Consider the following 22,609-nt stretch of genomic DNA (forward strand, 5'->3'; position numbering starts at 1 on the left):
ATCTAGTGAAGCTGCAGGCTGTTTCAAAATTTAGACTGCTCTGTTTGCCAGACTATTGGATGATGGATGGTATGGAGCTGTCCTTTATTGTTGAATGCCGTTTGATTTTAGGAAATACTCAGATTCCCTGCTGGTAAACAATGGCCTGTTATCTGTGAAGAACACTTCTGAGAGTCCGTGTACTGCAAAAGATGGCGCAGTTTTTCTATTGTTGATCCCGTGTTTGATGAATGAATGACTCTCTGCATGTCCAACCATTTTCAGCGGTGCCCACAATGACTAAGAGCATTGAGCCCATGAAAGGACCTACATTGTCAACATGTAACTGAGTCCAGGGTTTATCTGGACATTTCTATGAACGGGGGAGGTGCTGCAGGCAGTAATTTTTTACCCTGATGGCATTCTGGGCACTGCCCACCAACACAGCTATCTCTACATCCAATCCTGGCCACCAGAGATAACTTCTTGCCAACATCTTCATTTTGGAAACCTCTGGATGACCTTGTTGGAGATCAGCCAGGATCTGGAGGTGACCTTTGCTGGCGACAATCACTCTTGCTCCCTATGCTGTGCTCCCCTGGGATCTGGCCTGTCTGGGTCCAAAAAGGTTTCAGTTCTGGTTGTGATGGCCCTTTGGTTTCCCCCATCACCACCAACTGTTTCAATTTTGCCTGGACTGGAGTTTTCTGCATCCAAACTCTGATATTGTCAGCTGTGGCTGGAAGCATAGCCAGAAAATTTGCAGCCATTACCGACTCTTCCTGTGGTGGTACCATTTTTGGTGCATATGCCAGTGGAAGATTGCTCAAGGCATTCACATTTGCTACTTGATCTCCCGGACGGTGTTCCAACTTGTAATCATACAGACTTAGTATTAGAGTCCACTGCTAAATTCAGCCAGAAGCTATAGGTGCCACAGACTTGTCCTCTTTAAATAGATTTATCAGGGGTTTGGGGTCTGTCATTATTACAATCTTACAGCTGTAAGATATTGGTGGAACTTCAGAGTTGGAGTCCAGAGTGAATTTTGTTAATGGTTGGTTCTGTAATCACTGAAAAGGCTGCACTGGTACCGAACTCCATTAGAACTGGGTGACCATTTCGCCAGAGTTTATTTTGATTGGTTGAATGATGCAAGCAATTTAACTGTTCCAAACCAGAGGGAGGTGGAGTTCTCAACGTGTGTACTCTCCTGGATACTGGCCTCTGAGTTCTTTAACTGAATTTAGGGCCAATGGGATTCCTTTTCTGTCTCGAGTGCACATATCGGCAGCAACTAGTGTCTTGCTGGCCGGATCCAGACAAAAGTTTTACCATTTGGCTGAGGCTTGGCTTTGTTTTGGGGTTTTGCTGTGGACTGACCGACAGTCCCTCTGTTCAGGATATGTCCTGAGTGAGGCTATGCAGTTGCCTTCACTCAAGTGGTGTTCCCCAAACTCAGTCAGACTGGCAAGAGTGTCCACTTCCATCAAAATACCCTGCAACTTATGTTCTCCATTTTCCAATGGAGACCCTTTGATCACACAATATTGCCTTCCTGGAAACAATCATCTTGTTAATTAAAGTATTTATTATTTACTATTGCACATGACTTCTGCCCCACCCATTGGGCCGATAATGCAAATCTCTGTTAGGCACTGACTTGAAAAGAAACTACTACAAGTTGCTAAAACTTGTGAAAAACTGAGTTTACTTGCTACTGGTTTGAACAAGGTGGCAAGTTCCAATTGATGGACTAGAATTGGACTTTCTAAAGCCAGTTTAGTACCTGTTTGAAGTCCAGTTGGGTTTCAGCTAGTAGCGCTTTTGCATGGTTACATCATTAATCCCACATACCAAACGGTCTCTCATTAAGGATTTAACCAAAGACATATGCCTCTGCCAGTTGTCTTAATATAGTCAAAAATCCCGATATGGATTTGCCTGATTCTCAAATTGAACGTAAAAACAATAGCAACTCAGAATTAGAGGAGCCTTGGGGTTGTAATATTCCTTAACTAAATCCATCAACTCTTGAAATGTTTTGGTATATGATGCCTCAGGGAAGGTCAAGCTCCCAAGAACAAAAAAGCTGCGGGTCCACAAGCTGTCGGGAGATTTACTCATTTCTTTTCATCTGCCCCAATGTCATTTGCCTGGAAAAAAAATAACTAATTCCTTTCACATTCTGGGCCCAGTCTTCAACAGGATCAAATTATTCAAGCTTCCCAAATAACAGCATGATGCCAGAAATGGTTACCCTCAACTCAAAGATGAATGCTGTGAGCGGATTTCTTCAGGAATGTGCTTTGCTCTCGTTGCCACTGAAATAACTCCGCAGAGGTTGGTATCCCATCACCAAGTCATCCTCTATTTACACATTGAGAATCCTTGAAACTGATCCAACTCCCTAAGATCCAGTTCTCAGAATAAACAGGATTCCTGCCACTCTTGTTCTTACCTGTCAGCCTGGGCTCCCTCATTGGGGATGTTAATCTAATCCAATCAGGGAATTCCTATTCTATGAGGTCCACCTGGCTCACCTTGTTAGAATCATTGCATATTCGAATGCAGTAACTGCTTCAAAATATTTGTTGCACTCCGGTCTTTTGAGTCATGAGTATGCTTCTAAAGGCTACCATTTTACCTCATGCCTAACTAGGTGAGGCGTCAGATCAGACAGGTGTCAAATCACTGCCCACTGAGGTGTCAACTTGGTAACCTAGAACTTGAGTATTGCTAGGGAAAAAGAAAAGAGGATATCATAGCTTTTAACCTTGTAGTCATCCAGATAAATGCAGGAGTATTAAATATCCAAGAGAAGAACAATTTATGTTGCATCAGTACCCTTGTTCTCATTCATGTCTAAATTGTTGTTACCTTTGAAGTTTGATCCTTTTGTGACTATCCTGGTGAGTGCAAAGATTAAAAATTTTGATTCAGTGTCTTTTTAACTGCTCTCAGTGGTAGAGGTAGTGTTTAAGAAGCTCAGGCCTGTGCCATTGCCCCGTGAAAGTGTTGCTGGCACTGAATTTGCTCAGTGCGTCAATGTACTCTCTACTTATTGTTTTAAGACCTGGTTCAGCATATCTTGCAGCAAAACAGAAGAAGACTGCACATACCAAACACATTGCCTTCCACATATGTTTAACTGTACCTTACTGATCACCACTCTGTAATTCCATAAAACCATGTCATGCTGGCCCAGGTAAAATTTGCTTCAAATCTAATGGAGACATGAAGGTGAATATATCCTGTAATAAGTTATGTTACTTTGCCCTTAAGTTGTACTTTGCTTTCCTCTCAACCTTCCCTGGTCATTGTTGAATGTCCTTATTTCTGATTTGCCCATGGGCCATGGGCATCGCTGACTGGTCCAGCATTTATTGCCCATCCCTAGTTGCCCTTGAGCAGGTGGTGGTGATTGACCCCCTTGAACTACTGCATGTGCTATAGTTTGACCCACAGTATGTTCCCAAATATTTGCTATCCTCTCCTTCGAGATGTAGATTTGATTCATTTTTCCAGCCATTTAACATTTAACATTGCTTACTTGAAGCATTCTATCCGTGTGCATATGGCAAGTGCTCTGCCCAGGACCGTAAGAAACCACAGAAAGTGTGTGCATGACCCAGAATATCACAGAGGCTAACCTCCCACCCATGGACTTTATTTACATTTCTTGTTGCTGCTTAAAGGCTTCCAACATTATCAAAGATCCCTCCCATCCTGGTAATACTCTCTTCAAATCTCTTCCGTCAGTCAGAAGATATGAAGTTGGAATGCATGCGCCAACAGGTTCAAGAACAGCGTCTTCCTTGCTGTTATTCAACCACTGAATGGACCTCTCTAACTTCAAATAACGTTGACCTTGCTTTGCGCCCATCCTGTGTAGTGTAACACTGTATGCCTCGCTCTGTCTTCACGCCCTATGATCTGTATGTTCTTGTTTGCTGTGATCTGGCTGTACGGCTCGCAAAACAAAACTTTTCACTGTACTTAAGTACATGTGACTTCAATAAATCAGATCAAATTGAATGGGTTGAGCACTTGTTTGTAAACTTGAAATGACAAATAGCACAGATTGAAAATTTTGGTTTGAACGCAGGGAGAGATGTAAGCTTTGTAAGATGTGAGATGCCAAAAACAACATGTGGAAGAGGCCAATTTTCCTCAGCTCAAAGACCAGTCTTTCTTATGCCCAAAGATGTCACAAAGAACTTTTGACCAGATTATCTACTTTTTAGACAAATTATCATTGATCACGAGTCAATTTATATGAGACAACCCCAATCAAAAGCAAAGCAATTAGTGACATATTTGTTTGATCTTGTGTTGGTTCAGGGTTAACTGTTGTCCAAAACATCGGGGAGGGCTCCCCTCTCTTTGAATTGTGTTGTGGTGTTTCTAATTTCATTTGAAAGATGCCACTTCTAACAATATAGCACTCGCTGTGTGCTACACTGAAATGCTAGCTTGGATTATGTGATAAAGTTCTGGCATGGGATTTGAACCCACTTTCAGTGTGCTATCAGCAGTTTTACATGTCTGAGCTGGTTCCTAGCAATGGAGGAGGGAGGGGATCTTCAGTTCTTCAATGCTTGATCCATAAGTTGGTGCGTTGTAAATTTCCTGCCGTATAATGAATCTCCAGGACCTACAGTAGAGAAGAGAAACATAAGTGCAATTTAGTGGAATTCTGAATGGTTACAGCACAGAAAGTGGCCATTCAGCCCATTGAACCTGTACTGATTCTCTGCAAATGCATTTAGCTCCTCCTACTCCTCCACCCTTGCCCTGTAATTCTGCAACTCTTTTTCTTTCCAACGTGTCATGATCCCTGGGTAGACCAACAAATTCTGAAGAGATCAGTTTCCCACCGACCAACAACGATTTCATGTTTCAAGACTTTTACAGTAACAAATGAAAATCAACACAAATTAAATAGTAATTAACAGGCTACTAATGCTTTAAACTAGTGTGAAATGTAAGTTTTATATTAACAAACCTATGTTGTCTTACAAACCCTTTTTACTGAGTGCTGTATTTGCAGCAGCTGCATGGGATTTACAGGGACATTCCCCCAGTTAGTCTCAGTGCCTCAGCAGACATACGTTTCTCCCGGCTACGTCAGGTCGAAATTTCTTGTGTCCCTCAACATTTATTCCACTCTGTCTGAGCTTTGTTAAATATGAATACTGTTGGCAAGACTGCATCTTGGTGATTCCCTGTTTCTTAAACCTTCTGTAGTCCTGTCTGCTATGTTCCTGTCTGAGGGGAAAGCGAAATCTCACCAAGCACCTTGCTTGCTTGTTAACGCAGAGACAATTCCTCCTCGTTTTCCACAGCAGAAGCTCTAGCATTTCTATCTCAAAAAAGAAGCTCTCCTTATTTTTTCCGAGATGCTGTGAAATGATGGTGAAACTGATACCTGTCACTTCAAGTGTTTCTGTATGAATTTCACTCCCCCATAGCAACCAGATCGCATGGGCATGTCTCCAAGCTAAAGTGTTTACTGACTTCTCTGCTTTAGTTTGAGTTAAAGGTGCATTTCAACAAACTATACTCTTGGAAAGGTTCAGCGTTCATTAATAGGTGCTTATCCAGTTCCCTTTGAATCTGCCTCCACATCCTTTAGGCAGTGCATAACAGTTTTTAACCACACGTGTAGAGAGTTACCCCAGTTGTTGCCTTCAGTTCTTTTACCAATCTCCTTACCTGTGTGTTCTCAGCTCTCTGTTAGTGGGAACAGTTTCACACTATCTTCTTTGTCCAGACAGCTCCTGATTTTGAGCACCTCCACCAAAATGCCTCTCACACTTCACAAAGGAAAGCAGCCCCAGTTATTCCAATCTGTGCACCGAACTGAATGTCCTCAGTACACAACAGGCCCTTCAGCCCATCAAGTTTGCACTGACAAAAAAAGTTACTCTTAAATCTAAATTTGTCCCACATTCCAGCATAGCTTCCAATGTTATTACATTTCAAGTGCTCATCCCAGTACTTTTTAAAGATTGTGAGGTTTTCCACTCGAACTACCCTCCCAGGCAGTGATTCCAGGCCCCCACCATCCTCTAGGTAAAACAAATGTTCCCTCAAATCTCCTCTAAACTTTCTGCCCTTCACCGTTAAGATGATGCCCCATTGTTATTGGGTTTTCAACTAAGAGGAGCAACTGCTTCCTACCCACCCTGTCCATGTCCTTCAATCTGAACACTTCATTAGGTCTCCTCTCAGCATCCTCTGGTCTGAAGAAACCAACCTGAGCCCTATCCAGATTCTTTTCCCAGATAAACCGTTCCATCCCAGGCAACATGTTGGTGTATCTCCTCTGCACCCTGCTGTCCCCTGCCCCAGTGCAATCGGATCCTTCCTATCATATGGTGACTAGAGCTGCACACAGTGCTCCAACTGTGGCCCAAGCAAAGTTCTATCCAGCTTCAACATGACCTCCCTGCTCTTATAATCTAGAACTGATAAAGGCAAGAGGCCCCATATGCTGCTTTGGCCTCACTATTAAAATCTGTTGCTGCTTTCAGTGATCTGTGGACAAGCATCCCAAGTTCCCTGTGTTCCCCTGTTCCTATTCCTCTACTTTGCTGTACCTTCCCCAAAGCCTTGCCACCTTTCCTGAAGTACAGTAATGAATTGGACACTGTCCCAGTAAGGGATAACTTGTTTAGATGCAGAGGGCAACTTGCTGAAGAGCAATTTGTCCTAGAAATTCAAGAAGTCTTTGCTCTTGTTGAGTATCTTTTTCTGATCATTGTATCTCCTCACACTGTGTACCTAAATTAATTTGCCTTTGAGACCAAACCAGTTATAAAGTTTTTTTTGTTATCTTCCACGCCTTAATTGTCGAAGCTTGGGATTGCATGTGCCTTTCTAAAGATTTTCTGAAACTGAGCCCGGGGACGGTGTGAGGCCGGTGGTGGCACTTGGCTCTTCGGGACTGTGTCTTCTTGGAGTCGGGTTGCTTGTGAATGCAGCCCAAAGCCGCTGGTAAAGTCCATCTATGGCTAACTATTGGCACGAGACCGATAGTCAACAAGTACCGTAAGGGAAAGTTGAAAAGAACTTTCTGAAACTGATTGTCCACCTTTGAGCAACTTGTGCAGATATACCCCCCAGTCCTCTCTGCTCCTGTTCCTCTTTTTGAAATTAATGCTTTATTTTATAGTATCTTTTCATTTTTTTTATCTACCTCTATTACAGTTAATTTATGATGTAACTAACAAGATAAACAAAGGGGAACCTGTAGATCTACTGCATTTGGATTTCAAACAGTGATCAATAAAGTGCCTTATATTGTTAACTGTACAAGATGAGAACTCATGTTGTTAAAAGTAATTCAGTAACATGGTTAGAGGCTTGGATACCTTATTTATTAATTTTTTTTAAAAAAATGACATGGTAAATGGGCATTTGGCAAACTAACTAAAGTGCTACAGGGATCATTGTAGGTTAGATTAGATTACTTACAGTGTGGAAACAGGCCCTTCGGCCCAACAAGTCCACACCGACCCGCCGAAGTGAAACCCACCCATACCCCTACCCCTACATTTGCCCCCTTAACTAACACTACAGGCAACTTAGCATGGCCAATTCACCTAACCTGCACATCTTTGGACTGTGGGAGGAAACCGGAGCACCCAGAGGAAACCCACGCAGACACGGGGAGAACGTGCAAACTCCACACAGTCAGTCGCCTGAGGCGGGAGTTGAACCCAGGTCTCAGGCACTGTGAGGCAGCAGTGCTAACCACTGTGCCACCGTGTCGCCCACAAAGTTGTGGAGGCCTCAACTATTTATGATCTGTGTTAGTGATTCGGAGGAGAGGTCTGACTGTGTTTTGAGTCAATCTGATTCAAAGTGGGCAGGAAAGCAAGTCATATAGAAGGTGCAAAGGGATATCAATAGTTTGTGAGTGGTCAGAGAAAAGGAACTTGGGAAAATGTGAGGTTATGTACTGGCCAAGGAGAACAGTAAAGCAAAATAGTGCTTAAAGTGATACAATTTACAGAATGTTTCAGTGCAGATGGCTCTGGGTATCCTCCCACATGAAGATCAAAAGGTTCCTCTGATAGAGTAAGTGACTAAGAAGGCACATGACATGTTACTGATTATGAGGAGGATGGAGTATAAACTTGGGAAAGTCTTTCTACAGCTCTCCAGGGCATCAATGCAACCCACCTTCGATGCTGAGTACAGTTCTGGTTCTCCTTGCATAAGGAGATACTTGCATTGCCGGAAGTTCAGGGACTGTTTACTCGATTGATTCCTGAGCTGAAGGGACTATCTTCAAAGGTGGGCAGACTGAGCTTGTATTGAGGTTGAGCTACCTATATTGAGACATTTACAATTCTGAAGTAGCTTGACCAAGAAGATGCTGACAGGATATTGCCCCTTACTGGGGAAATCTAGAACTGCTGGGACATGATTTCAGAATTCAGGATTTCCCATTAAAGGTGGAGATGAGGAGGACTTTCTTCCAAAGCTTGTGAATCTTGTGAAGGCCTGTACTTCTGAGCAGTTTAAGCTGGGTCGTGGAATAGACAGATTCATAAGCTAAATGGGAATTGAGAATTAAGGACAAAAGATAGGAAAGTGAATTCAGGGCAAGCCCAGAACAGCTTGAGGGCCTATTGTTTATAGAACATAGAACATAGAACAATACAGCACAGAACAGGCCCTTCGGCCCACGATGTTGTGCTGAACATTTGTCTTAGCTTAAGCACCTATCCAGGTACTTATCCAATTGCCGCTTAAAGGGCACCAGTGATTCTGACTCTGCCACGCCCACAGGCAGCGCATTCCATGCCCCCACCACTCTCTTGGTAAAGTGACATCCCACCATACCTTCCACCCTTCACCTTACATTTATGTCCCCTTATGCTTATGTTCATCTGTTTTCTGCATGTTCGCAACTACTCAGATAATTTGGTAAAAGTGTCACTGTCACTTTTATTCCAGAGGTTTCAACTTTGTTGGCGAGCTTATATTGAGCTCTTTATCAGGCACCTTTAATAAGTCCATGTACACCTCATTTATTGCACTGCCCTCATCAGCCCTCTCTGTTACCTTATTAAACTGTATTTTTTTTTTTTTTTTTTTTTTATAGATATTTTTATTGGGAATTTAACATTTTGACAAATTTACAAAAATAAGCAGAATTTTCAAGCACAAACATTAATATAAAAATAGATCTTAAATATATAATCATCAAAATTCAACTAATCCACAATCATCCAGAGTGTATAGTTGAGTAGCTTACATCCTTCAAATAAGAGAAAATGTTCTCTAATACACTCATAACAGTATGATAAAAAGGAAGTTATTTCCAAACAATAAGAACAAAAAAAAAATTAAACATGTTTGAATGGAGATCTTCCCCCTTGTTCTCAGGGGGCCTTACTACCTTTCCAACGTTCCACCATATCCTCTCCCAAACAGTGTCCCACCCTCAACCCGGGCGCTCCTTAATAGGATTTAGATATAATACCGAGCTAGAGTTAACAGTGAACGCTGCACCCCCACCCCTCCCCACCCATACCTGAGTATATCTGCTAGCATCAATGCCACGTACAAACACACATAACTATAAAATTACAACTCCAACAGATTACAGTTAAGTATAATAACATAGCAAGGAAGACAACCCCGCTCCCAGAGGCAAAAGTAAAGTAGAATAAAGTATCCATTTCTCCCCATGGAGTGTGGGAGAGGCAAGCCAACATAAATTGTCTCTTACGATTTATTTAACAGAGTCTAAAAGTTTCTTGGCCTCTTCCGATGATCTAAAATTATACTCGGATCCTTCGTGGGTAAAGCATAACGTCGCTGGGTAGCGTAAGGTGTATTGAATATTTAAGTTCCTTAAACATTTCTTCACCTCATCAAACGCCTTCCTTCTTCGTGCCAAAGCCGGGGAGAAGTCCTGAAATAACATAATCTTGGATCCTTCATGAATCATAGCTTTAGGATCCTTTCCAAGCTTCCTGGAGGCATCCAGGAGTATCTGCCTCTCCCTATAACTCTGCAGCCGGAACAGGACCGGGCGTGGGCGCTGGTTTGGGCCAGATCCGCGTACTGCGACCCGGTAGGCCCACTCCACCCTTACCCGGTCAGTTTCGGCCCCCAGGTTTAAAAGCTGGGGCAGCCATCGCTCCAGAAATACTAACAACTGTTCTTTCCCTTCTTGCTCTTGAAGGCCCAGCAATCGAATATTCTTTCTCCGATTTCTGTTGTCAATATCATCCATGTAGATTTCAAAGGCCCTGATTCTCTGCTCCAGAGCTCTCACCTGTTCTGCAGCTGTTTGAGCTGCAGCCTCGGAGGTCGTGGCCTTTAGTTCCGCCCCCTCCACTCGGCCCTGCAATTCTGCCATAGAGTGATTCTGTTTCTGCAGCTTTTCTTCGAATGCATTCCATCTCTGTCGGGATTCTGCGATGAAATTGACGAGTGTCGATTCCAATCTAGCAATCATCTCCACAAGGCCTGTTTTTACATCAGCTGCAGCCGGAGGAGAGGAGGGTGGGGGAGGGGTCTTTGTTTTCTGAGAGCTGCGGGGTCCCTTTGATTTACTCATTATCCACTCAGTATTAGACTATTTAAATATAATATTCAGCAGCTAATTAAGATTAAAGAAATTTTTTGGGTGGTTTGGCAAGTGTGGTGGGGGCAGGAAACCCACTTTTCCCAGGTTTTGGGAAGGGCTCTGTAGACTCAGACTTGCTGAGTCGCCGCCATCTTGGATCTCATTAAACTGTATTAACAGATGTGATCTAATTAGAGTCGAGAGTGTGGTGCTGGAAAAGTACAACTGGTCAGGCAGCATCTGAGGAGCAGGAGAACCAACATTTCAGGCATAAGTCTCATTCCTGATGAAGGGCTTATTCCTGAAACGTCGATTCTCCTGCTTCTTGGGTGCTGCCTGACTGGATGTGCTTTTGCAGCTCCATACTCTCGACTCTGATTTCCAGCATCTGCAGTCCTCACTTTCTCCTATGTGATCTAATTAGTCTCGGTATTTCTTTTTAATTCATTCATTGAATGTGGGATTCACTGGCTCGGCTAGTGTTTATTGCCCACCATAAGTGCCCTCAAGAAGGTAATGGTGAAGCTGCTACCTTAAACTGCTGCATAATGCCCATAGGGAGGGAATTCTAGGATTTTGACCCAGCGACAGTGAAGGGATTGTAATAGATTTCTAAGTCAGGATGGTGAATGGCTTGGAGGAGAACTGGAAAGTGGTGGTGTTCCCATGTAACTGTTGCCCTTGTCCTTCTAGATAATAGTGGTTGTGGGTTGGGAACGTGCTGTCCAAGGAGTGTTGGTGAATTTCTATCTTGCAAGTTGGATCCAATGGATATGGAGTCAATCAAATGGGCTGCTTTGTCTCGATGCTTTTTGATTGTTGGTGGAACTTGCCTCGTGATTTCCATCACACTCCTGCCTTGTGCCTTGTAGATGTTGGGAATGCTTTGTGGATTCTAGATATAAATTATTTTCCTCAGAGTTTCTAGCCTGTGGCCTGCTGTTGTAGTCACAGTATTCTGTGTAGCTAGTCCAATTGTTTCTGGTCCATGGTAACTCCCAGGATGATGTGTGGCAAGAAATTCAGCAATGGAAGCGCCATTGAATGTTGAAGGATGATTGTTAAATTCTCTCTTGTTGGAAATTGTCATTGCCTCGCACTTGTGGTGTTAATGTTACTGGCTACTTGTCAGTCCAAGCCTAGATCGTGTTGTATTTTGGAGTGGATTGCTTCAACATCTGAGGATCGTGAATGGTGCTGAACTTTGTGTAAACATTAGCGAGCATCTCCACTTCTGACTCCATGATGAAGGGAAGGTCATTGGTGATGCAGCTGGAGATGATTGGGCCTAGAACACTACCCTGAGGAACTCCTGCAGAGGTGTCCTGTCGCTGAGATGACTGCCTGTCTTTCTTTGTACTGGATCAGACTTGAACCAGCGGAGAGTCTTCTTCCTGAATTCCATTGACTCCAGTCAATGAAACACTCCAGTCAAGTACAACTTTGATGAAAAGTCACTGAAGTTCAGCTCTTTTTGTCCATGTTTGAACCAAGGCTATACAATGGTCAGGAGTAGAGTGTCCCTGGCAGAACCCAAACTGAATGTCAATGAGCAGGTTATTGCTAAGCATATATCACTTTATTGTAGAGGTGATGACCCCTTTCATTACTTCACAGATAATTAAAAATAAACTAATGGGACATGAATTGACTGAGGTGAATTTGTCCTGATGTTTGCATATAGATAATACCTGGGGAATTTTCCAGATTGTTTGGCACATGTCAGTGTTGGAGCTGTTCTGGATGAGTTGTCCAGGGTTGTAGCAAGTTCCAAAGCACAATTCTTCAATGTTGGAATGTTGTTGGGACCTGAAGCTTTTGCAGCGTCCATTGCTTTCAACTGCTTCAGGTGGAGCAAATCACATTAGCTGAAGATATAATCTGTAATGTTAGGGACTACTGGAGGAGGTCAAGATGGATCATCCACTCAGCACTTCTTTTCTACTTTGTGGGTGGGGGTATTTGTGTCACATCCTCCTCCAGTGAGTGGTTTAATTGTCCACCACTATTCATGAATGATATGGCAGGACTGCAGAGCTTAGATCTGACCCTCTGGTTGTGGGATTGCTTTGCACCAACACTTGCGGCTTTTATTATTTGGCATGTAAGTAGTCCTATTTTGTAGCTTCACCAAGTCGACATCTTATCTTTAGGTATGCCTGATATGTACCTGCACTCTGCATTGAGCCAGGGTTGGTCCCCTGGCTTGATGGTAATGGTTCAGTGGGGGATATGTCAGGCTATGAGTTTACATATTGTGCTGGAGACAATTCTGCTGCTGTTGATGGCCCACAGCACCTCATGGATGAGTTACTAGATCTGTTGAAGTCAGTCCCGTTTAGCATAAGGGCGGTGCCGCACAACACAATAATGCATATTCTCAATGTGAAGGTGGGACTTTTTTTTAAAAAGCACTGTACAGTGATAACTCAAATCCATGTATGGAAAATTAGAAATGTGAATTTCTTTGAAAACTAATTTAACTTCATTAAAAACGTTCCTACTTTAATAAAAGTCTAACTTTAGAAAAATTGAGATCTATACGCTAGGATTGAGGCTGAAAGTTGTTCAAAATTCATTCATGGGATGAGGGCATCACTGACTAGGCCAGCATTTATTGCCCACCCTAGAGGGCAGTTAAAAGTCAACCACATTGCTGTGGGTCTGGAGTCACATGTAGGCCAGACCAGGTAAGGATGGCAGTTTCCTTCCCTAAAGGGCATTAGTGAACCAAATGGGCTTTTCCAACAATCAACAATGCATTAAAGGTCATCATTAGACACTTAATTCCACATTTTTATTGAATTCAAATTCCACCATCTGCCATGGTGTGATTCAAACCCAGGTCCCCAAGACATTAACTGTCCAGCGATAATACCACTAGGCCATTGCCTCTGCTTACTTTCAGTAGTTTTGTACAAAAACAACATTATGCTTCCCTTTCTATACTCTGTGTTGCTGTGCATTGTTTATCCAGGCTGGAATCATCCAAAACTCTGTCCATGTCCAAACTTTCCTTAAATCCTCTTTCCCCCATTCATCCCTGGATTTGTTGACCTTCCTTGCTTCCTGATCAGTCCGCCAATGCTTCAATTTCTAAAATTTTCAAATCTCCCTGTTTGGACAGTTCACTGTCTCTAACTCTCTCCAGCCTCAGTAACCTTGCACAATCTCTTTGTTCCTTCAATTCTGACATCTTCAGCATCCCAGATTTTCATCACTTAATCATTTGAGATGTCCTCACAGGAGTTTAGATCTTAGAGCTCTGAAGTGACCCATGACTTCATACTTTCCTTTAAGGTATGCCTTATGACTGCCACTCTGAATTAGCTTTTGGTAACTAGTTCTAATGTCACATGTTGTGCCTCAGCAGCAAGTTTTGTTGGATAAAGCTCCACTGACTTGCCTTGGGGAAGACCTTACCTTGTTAATGCCACGAAACAACTGAAAGGAATAAAAAAGATGTTCACCATTGTTGCTTGGTTAATGATGTATGGAATGGGAATTAGTTTTCCTCTGGCTTGGTACCTACAGTAACTGACACATGGTGATCTTTTGCTCCAGCCTTTTTAATGAATGCTGGTGTACAGCTCCATCTGTTGGAATCATTGTGATTTGCAACCTTGCTTATTCCCAGTTTAAAATTCACGTGTTTTCTTCTGTTCTGTGGATGTGATGATTTCATATTTCACAAGTTAGTGATTTGAGGAATAAAATAGCTGAGATACTGTCAAAATAATACTATTCTCTGAGGCATTGTCGATCTTTAAGGTTTTTGGATAGTGACATGTCTTGGTTTTGAAGTTTGAGTGCAATTGTGTAAAGGCAAATTCTTTAGAAATCCAAAATGAATCTCAACCACAAATGATTGTGGAAAATATGACAAGGCCTTGCCTGTTTGCTATCATTTTGTCTGGTCCTGAGTCATGTCAATGAGATGATGTAAGTCTGCTCCATGCAGAGAGCTCTGTTAGTACTACATGACAGCAGCTATCCTGCAGTTGCTTGAAAATCTTCCAGCACCAACCTCCCTTCTGCTTTCCCTGTTCCAGTGACTAACGCTACTCCATTATGTGACCATGATTTGGGAGCTGGACAAGAGATATTTGTTCTGTGGGAGCTTCTCCAGCACCTACCACATCACAACTTCAGAAAAATTATTTTTCTCTCTAAACCAGATAAAGACAAACCTTTTCTTAGTTTGTTATACGAAATCTGCATCATTTTCCTGATCAACATGTTCAGAGATGATCCTATGCACCTCTGGAGCAGATGGGACTTGAAGTTGGATCCCCCTGGTCCAGAGGTAGGGACACTGCCACTGCACCAAAGCAACCCTTTGTCATTAATTGGTTAGAGTATTTTTGTGTGAGTTGGTGGTAGATGAAAGATGTTCCAGGTAATTAAGCATTCACATTGCAAATCCAAGATGGAGAAAATACCCCTAAAATGACTGTCCATCATCATGAAGCTGGATGAAGTCTACAGAATGTGTTCCCATTGGGATCTGACTAGTGGTGCAGGAATTAGGGCAACTCATAGATTTGTGCTACATTCGTTTCAGGATATTAGTCTAGTTTGTTATGTTGAATAATACGTTTATGTTTATGTAATGACTGCTCTGTTATGGTACATTGGTACAGAAGAATGCTTTCTATAATTAGCCCTTTCTACCAATTAAACAGAGCAGCTCCTGCCTGTGCACTGGGGCCAAATGACAGCCAAAGCAAACTGCCCAAGCTGACAGGTGTGTAAAGTCAAATGACCTTCACCACAGCGAATGCTGAATATCCTCTGCTCAGTTTTAAGGAGAAGTTTTAACTTTCTTTAAAATTGTGGTAGAAGTGGCTGAGAACTGAAGTTGATTTCCCCCAATGAAATCTGGATGATCTGCAAATGTGCTGGCCATTGTCAAAGGAACCACAGGTCCAGCGTTTGTTATATTCTCATGTCATTAGCGCAGGGAAGTCAAGGGCTTTGCTTCAGTGCTTCCTGTTGAGAGACACTGAACTATTGTGACACCTTTTGACGTTTCTTTCCAGATTTGGATTTGTGAATACAAATATTAAAGTACAAGATACCACCCACCCCACCCCAATTTCGACTGTTTTGCTAATTCAGATGCCTGATAACATAGTCTGAATTGAACTTCTAATACCTTCACTCAAATCAAATTAATGTTTTCTTAATGGGGTTCAGGAATTTGGACATGTTCTACAAATGTTATTCTCTGAACTAAAGGCTTTGGGTTTGGTTGCTGAATAAATAAGTTTCTATTTGCAGTTCAGTGATGTTCTGATGTTTTACCTGGTGGGTTGGCATCTCTCTTCATGGTTCCATCCATTTTTTTTTTGAAACCATTAACAATAGCTTTGCCAATGGATATTGGACCCTGCTGATCCATCTCCATGTGTGTGGCTCACAGTGCTGCTGCCAATCCATTAGGAGTGAATTTTTGTCTCCATTAGCTGTAATGTGATCTGTGCGTGAATTGGTTTCCCAGATGGCCGAATTATAAGAGGTTTTCGTCTTTGAAACTTGTAATCATGCAGTGTACATTTTGATGAATACCTCATTTAAGATCATGTCATTGCCTTGCCAGCTGCAGTCTTGTAGCAGTGTGAAATCTGCTGTCAAAAAGATGCAATCCCTAATGAGTCAAAAGCTCACTCGAAAGCATTTGCTGTAGTTCAGGAGCTACCTGAGAACGAGTTCTGTTGAATCAGGATGACTCGGCCTGTTTTGTTAGTGTATCACTTCTCCCACAATTCTTTGGCCTAGAGGCATTGCTTTAAATTTGATGTGCTCTGATTTTCTTTTTGATTGGTTCCATGTACAATTCAGTTTGAAGCATTACAGAATAAAAACCTCACACGTGAGAGTGAACTGGTGAGGAAGTTGCCTGGAATGGAAAATTGTAACAATGAGGAAAGATTAGATAGCCTGGATTGTTACTTTGAAACATAGGCCAATGGGAGATTTAACTGGGGTGTAAAGGAAGATGGTGCCTGGACAGTGTGGATAAGTGTAGGTCCCAGAATAATGCATCTCCTTTTAATGTGAAAAGTAACCAAGGGGCATAAATTTGAAGTAATTTGCAGAAGTTTTAGAGCTTTATTGAGAATTGTTTTTACTTTTGAGGGTGGTGATGTTCTGAAGGGGTGAGAGAGGCAGAAACGCTTAAATTTAAAAGAAATATCTAATTGGATGAGCATTTCAAGTGCATTAAAGTGTGAACCAAGAGCTGAAGTGTGTGATTCTCTTGTTGTTTTGGCCAGTGTGGAGTCTGGCTTCCTTTGACACAATAAGTTCTCTGGGTTTGAGTGAGCTGCAAGAGGTTTGGAAAATAGTGTAGGCTGGATGCCTGAAATAATGTTGTTGGATGGAAATTTGCTGAGGTCTGATGAGTTTGTTCCAATTGTATAGAATTTGTTTAAAATTGTAAAAAAATTAGTACCTCCTGAACCACAGCTCCCCTAAAAACAATTCAGTTTGGGTCATTTAAAATGGGGTCAACACTGGCAAAAATTTGGGAAGTACTGAGAGGTAGTTTAAACATTGTGTGAGAACCCAGACTGTGGTGTTTTGTGCTGGTTAAAACCATTGTCAGACCTCACTGTCAAGTCTTGCTGTTTTCCTTCTGCCCAGCTCTTTCTGGTGGAAACTGTTCAAAATGGAACTAACATCCTTTTATTGCTGTGTCCGAATTGGTGCCCTGAATTTTACTTGGTCACAGAACCATTGTACCTTTCTCAAACCTGACCAGCTACTTCAGATTTATTCGCACTTTTTAAGTGGCAACCTTATATGCTAAACGATGTACAATAATTGGTCTCATGTTTGACTTTATTTTCCACGCGGTTGCCTATTGGATGGCTTTTGGTTTAACTTGAGTGTTGATTACCTCAGACTCATTTTAATGTATTGCCAGCACGTTGGGTATAAATTAGTTAATACCATCAAAAGTAAGTCTCTGATTAGCTCATGGTTAACAAAGTCCATCTACAGATGTTAATATAGTTTTCTCACGTTTGCTGGCTCATTACTTCTCTCAGTTAAATGTTCTCATCTTATCATCACCATTGATCACAGACATAACCTTCTTGACAGCATCGCCCACCCTCCAAGTATTTAAAGAAAACCTTTAATAGTGATGCCAAAAAAATGTATCTGCCTTCTTTTCTGTTTTAAAGTCTTTGTCTTGAGTGACGGGATGATTGCAGCTATCAGGCTGGCTGACCACAGTGAGGAACTACGAAAGCTGACTGACAATGATTACAATCGTACAAGTCTGGCTCACTGATTAGGAAATCTGCCGTCTTTGCCTGGTTAGGCCTATGCGAGACTCCAGACTTGTAAACAATGAGGTTGACTCTTAACTACCCTCTGACCAGTCTAGCTACTCCATTCCAGGCATTTGGGTCATGGACAACAAATGCTGGTCTGTCCATCCTGTATAAAGGAAATCATTTGTAGCATTTGGAACTGGAAGATTATGTGGGTGAATAATCCGTTCAGGGTTTTCCCTAGAAGCTTCTTTAAAGAGGCCATCACTTTATAGTGTTTTAGATTGCTTGATCTTATTTGTGTCTTTGAGGTTATTGTACACATTCTCTTGTGCATTTATCTAAAAGGCATGCCCATGTCTGTCCGACTTTGTCTGTTGGCCCCTTCTGTTACTTGCTCTCTCTGTTAGCTGCTCTTTTTGCAACATAATCATTTAAAATGGCGGAGCAGGTTTGCAGGACTATTTTGCCATCTGCTTATATTTCTGTTATTTTATATTCTAAACAGAAAGTACTGCTGCCAATTCTACTCCTCCTCAATTGAGGGTTATTGGTGCTACAATGAAAGTGGAGCACTCATTACCTTGCCAGAAATGCTGGGCCCAAGTGGAAGTGGCTAATAACACTTAGCACAAGTCATTTTATTAGAAACTTGTGGACGCATTTGAAGAGAGGTGATGGAGCGAGTGCTCACAGTGTGCTATCAGACCTTAAATGAAAACAGAAAGTGCTGGAGAAACTCAACAGGTCTGGCAGCATCTTGGAGAGAGAAACAGTTCAGGTTTTTAGTCTGATCTGACCATTCAGAACCCATCATACTCTTAAGCAGAGTCCAATGTTGGGGAAAGAGTAGATGGGATATACCCATGTCTGATTTCCTTAATAAGCACATGATGTGCCTGAACAGCTGAGCGAGGTTATGCCTTGGTTGATCTGTGCCATTCAGGAGGAGGTAGGTGGATTTTATTTTATTTTTTACTTAATCTGTTCAGATGTGTTATGTCCCAACTCTAAAGTAAGCTGGACTGGCTCAGACGCGCTTCCACTGTGGGCATGTACAAGCAGCCCCAAGTCTAGGGGGGAGGCAAATGAACCAAGAGTCTCTCAATTGTCACCTGTCCAGTGACCCTGCAGGAATTGCCTGAATCTGAAATAAGGGTGTGGGCGAAAACTGAATCAGCCTTGGCTGATCCTTCCCTTCAGATGAATCACACCTTTTGAAGCACCAATGTAATCATAACGCAACATAAATGCTGAGCTTTTTTTTTGTTCAGCATTACATCACGCATTACCTTTTACACATTACACATCCAGTCTGAAATAAAAACTCAAAAGTAGGTGAAACTTCAACACTTCATTCTTGTAACTGGGCTCCTGTGCATCCAATCTAAAGAGATTTCAGATTGTCCTTTTGATGGCTTAATGGGCTGTGGGGAAAGAGAGATATGGAGAATAACACCTCTACTCATTTATAAAAGGAGAATGAATACTGGAGTTTCAGGTGCATGGACCAAGGTCTTGTTAGTCCAGCAATTATTGCCCATTCCTAATTGCCCAGAGTCTGCAATAAGTCATAGGTCATACCACATGGAAACTGACCCTTCAATCCAACCAGTCCAAACCAAATAGAATGTAACTATTTTGATTTGTGTGGGCAATAGCATGTGATTTAGCTAATGGCTGCGGTGCTGTCTCTAGTATTTTCTGCTCTGCAGTTTAAAATGCTATCATTAAAGAAATTGACTTGCTTTGTGGTTTAATAGTTGTCTGTCTTGATTTCACGCAGCTAATTATTGTCTGAGAGCTGTTTTTGCTGACTTGAAACTGCTTAATTCTTTGTCAGTTCCTTACTGCATTATTTCCATTATCTCTGACTTTTTATTGTAGCCAGTTATTCTCACAGTCAGTTCTTTTTTCCAGTCAAACCCTGGAACAGTGGTGTTATCATTGGACTGTTAATCCAGAGACCCAGGTAACGTTCTGGGGACCTGGGTTTGAATCCTGCCATGGTGGAATTCAATTTTTAAAAACAAAGTCTGGAATTAAGAATCTAATAATGACCATTAATTGTTGGAAAAACCCGTCTGGTTCACTAATATTCTTTAGGGAAGGAAACTGCCATCCTTACTTGTTTTGACCTAAGTATGACTCCAGACCCACAGCAATGCGGTTGACTCTTAACTGCCCTCTGGGTAATTAGGATTGGTCAATAAACACTGGCCTAGCCAGCGATGCACTCCTCCCATGAATGAATAAAGCCCCCACCATTATCCAGCTCCTTTTCAATTCCAAAGAAGAGATGCGAAACATTAACAGAGCCTCTTTTTTCACAGATTCCTCCCAACCTGCTGAGTTTCTCCAGCACTTTCTGCTTTTATTTCAGGTTGCCAGCATCTGCAGTATTGTATCTTAAATGAGGAAAGTTTGAAGTTACGATTATCCGTCCTGGTTGTGTGGTTGGTTGTGATTTTGAAGTTGTGACTGACGATAAGGATGGGGAATATCCTGCTCAGCAACAGGGCCTCTCTCACTTTGGACCAGACCAGATGCAGCAAAATATATTCGGATGAATTTGTATGTTTTGTAGAACACCTTTGCTTTATAAGAATGTTGGAAAGACTCCCACCAATTTGCGACTGTACACTATCAAATATAGCCCACATGCTTACTTACTTCACACCTATTGGTGCCCCACATAAACAAATATTGACCTTGAAACTTTTTGTTTTGCAGAAGTCATGTAATGTTGTGAACACCCTTTTATTCTGAAGACAAAAAAGGCAACTTAAATGAGCTGACATTTGGACAAAGATTGGCTATATTTAACCTCTGACCTCATTACAAGCTAGTTAACGTGCTTACTGCTTCGCTGTTGTAACCTAAGTTTGTTTTTAAGGGAATTTTAATATTTGTTTAATAGGTTTACAAACCCACTGGCCCAGATGGTAACACAGGAAGGGGACAGAGGATACACCTTCAGCTTTGGGACACAGCTGGTCAAGAGAGGTGGGTGCTTTTCACTTCCATAGAATCCCTCCAGTATGGAAGCAGGCAATCTGATCCATTGAGTCCACACCGACCTTCCCACCCACTCCCATCTCCATCCCCCTACCCCATCCCGGTAACCCTGCATTTACCATGTCCGACCCACCTAACCTGCATGTTTTTGTACTGTGGGAGGAAACTGGAGCACCCAGGAGAAACGCACACAGACATGGCAAGAACGTGCCAACTCCACACAGTCGCCTGAAGCTGTAGTCGATCCTGGGTCCCTGACACTTTGAATTCAGCAGTGCTAACCACTGAGGTGCCACCCCACCTAGAACATAGGAGCTTGGGTAGACCATTCAGGCTGTCCAGCAACCTGGTCCTGGCTGATCACCCAACTGAGTCCCCTGTTCCCACTTTCTCCCCATGCACTTTGATCCCTTTAGCCCTAAGAATTATATCTAACTCGTCCTTGGAAAACATTATGTTTTGATCCCAGCTGCTTTCTGTGGCAGAGAATTCCCCCGGCTCACCACTGTCTGGGTGTATAAATTTCTACTCAGCTCTGTCCAAAATGGCTTACCCTGTATCCTTAATGATGTGGGGGAGCCAGTGTTGGACTGGGGTGGACAAAGTTAAACTTCACACAACACCAGGTTGTAGTCCAACAGGATTATTTGGAAGCACTAGCTTTTGGAGCACTGCTCTTTCATCAGTTGAAGGAGCAGCACTTTGAAAGTTGTTTTTTCTAAATAAACCTGTTGGACGATAACCTAGTGATATGTGAATTTTAACAGTATCCTTAGACTGTGGCCACCTGGCTTTGGATTCCCCAATAATTGGCCATATCCTTCCTGCCTTCGTTCTAGTTCTGTCAGAATTGTATAGCTTTCTATGAGACTCCCCTCATTTCTGTAAGCTCCAGGGAATATAGTCCTAAGAGATCTAATCTCTCTGCCTGCATCAGTCCTATTTGTCCCAGGATTCAGTCTGATACACTCTGTTACACTCCTTCTACAGCCAGAACATCCTTCCTCAGGTAAGGGGACTAAAACTGCACACAATACTTCAGGTGTGATCTCACCAAGTCCCAGGACAATTACAGCAAGATATCCCTGCTCCTGTACTTGAATCCTCTCACTATGAAGACCGACTTTTAAAGCAGAGAGAGATGGTGAATCCCAAGGTCTGTAGGCATATAAATATTAAAAGCATCTTAAAAGAAGCAAGAGGACTGATGCGGGACCAAAAGAATGGAGGCAAAGGCATGAACATAATATTAACTATTTATTTTGCCTCTATCTTTACCAAGGGGGTAGATGCAACCTAGACAATGGTAACAGGAGGAAACTTGTCACTAGAAAAGTTTAAAGTTGATAAGGATGAAGTATTTGTTAGACTTTCAGTACTTAAGTCAGCAAAGCACTGGGATTGGATGGAATGTATCCAAGGATATTGAAGAAAGGGAGAGGTGTCGGGGAGCAGTGAATAGTGTTCTGGACCCGACCAAACCCCCTCAAAACATATTGGGGAGATAGCATTGACCCTCACCTTTCCCTTATTTAAAGGCACTGTGTTCCAGATGGGATTCAATTGGTCTAACTGCAAGGCTTTAAGCAAAGCACACTATATGGTTATACCACAGTTAAATACAAACAAAACATGAATTGGCATAACTTAAACTCTCTCAAAATACTTAACAAAATAATGTATTATTTAACAACTGTTCATGAGGGTGGCATGGTGCCTCAGTGTTTAG

The 22,609-nt window shown here is 42.2% G+C and overlaps 1 protein-coding gene across 5 annotated transcripts in view; it reads left to right on the forward strand.

The window, feature by feature from the left end:
* rab27a (RAB27A, member RAS oncogene family) overlaps positions 1 to 22,609 on the forward strand; it is a 139,212-nt gene that overhangs the window by 97,993 nt on the left and 18,610 nt on the right. For all 5 annotated transcript variants that reach the window (XM_060852911.1, XM_060852914.1, XM_060852910.1 and 2 more), the window contains one exon: positions 20,783 to 20,868. In XM_060852911.1, coding sequence (XP_060708894.1) covers positions 20,783 to 20,868 — 86 coding nt within the window. The remainder of the gene's footprint in view (positions 1 to 20,782; positions 20,869 to 22,609) is intronic.

Source organism: Hemiscyllium ocellatum, chromosome 39 (genome assembly GCF_020745735.1).
Source record: "Hemiscyllium ocellatum isolate sHemOce1 chromosome 39, sHemOce1.pat.X.cur, whole genome shotgun sequence".
NCBI lineage: Eukaryota > Metazoa > Chordata > Chondrichthyes > Orectolobiformes > Hemiscylliidae > Hemiscyllium > Hemiscyllium ocellatum.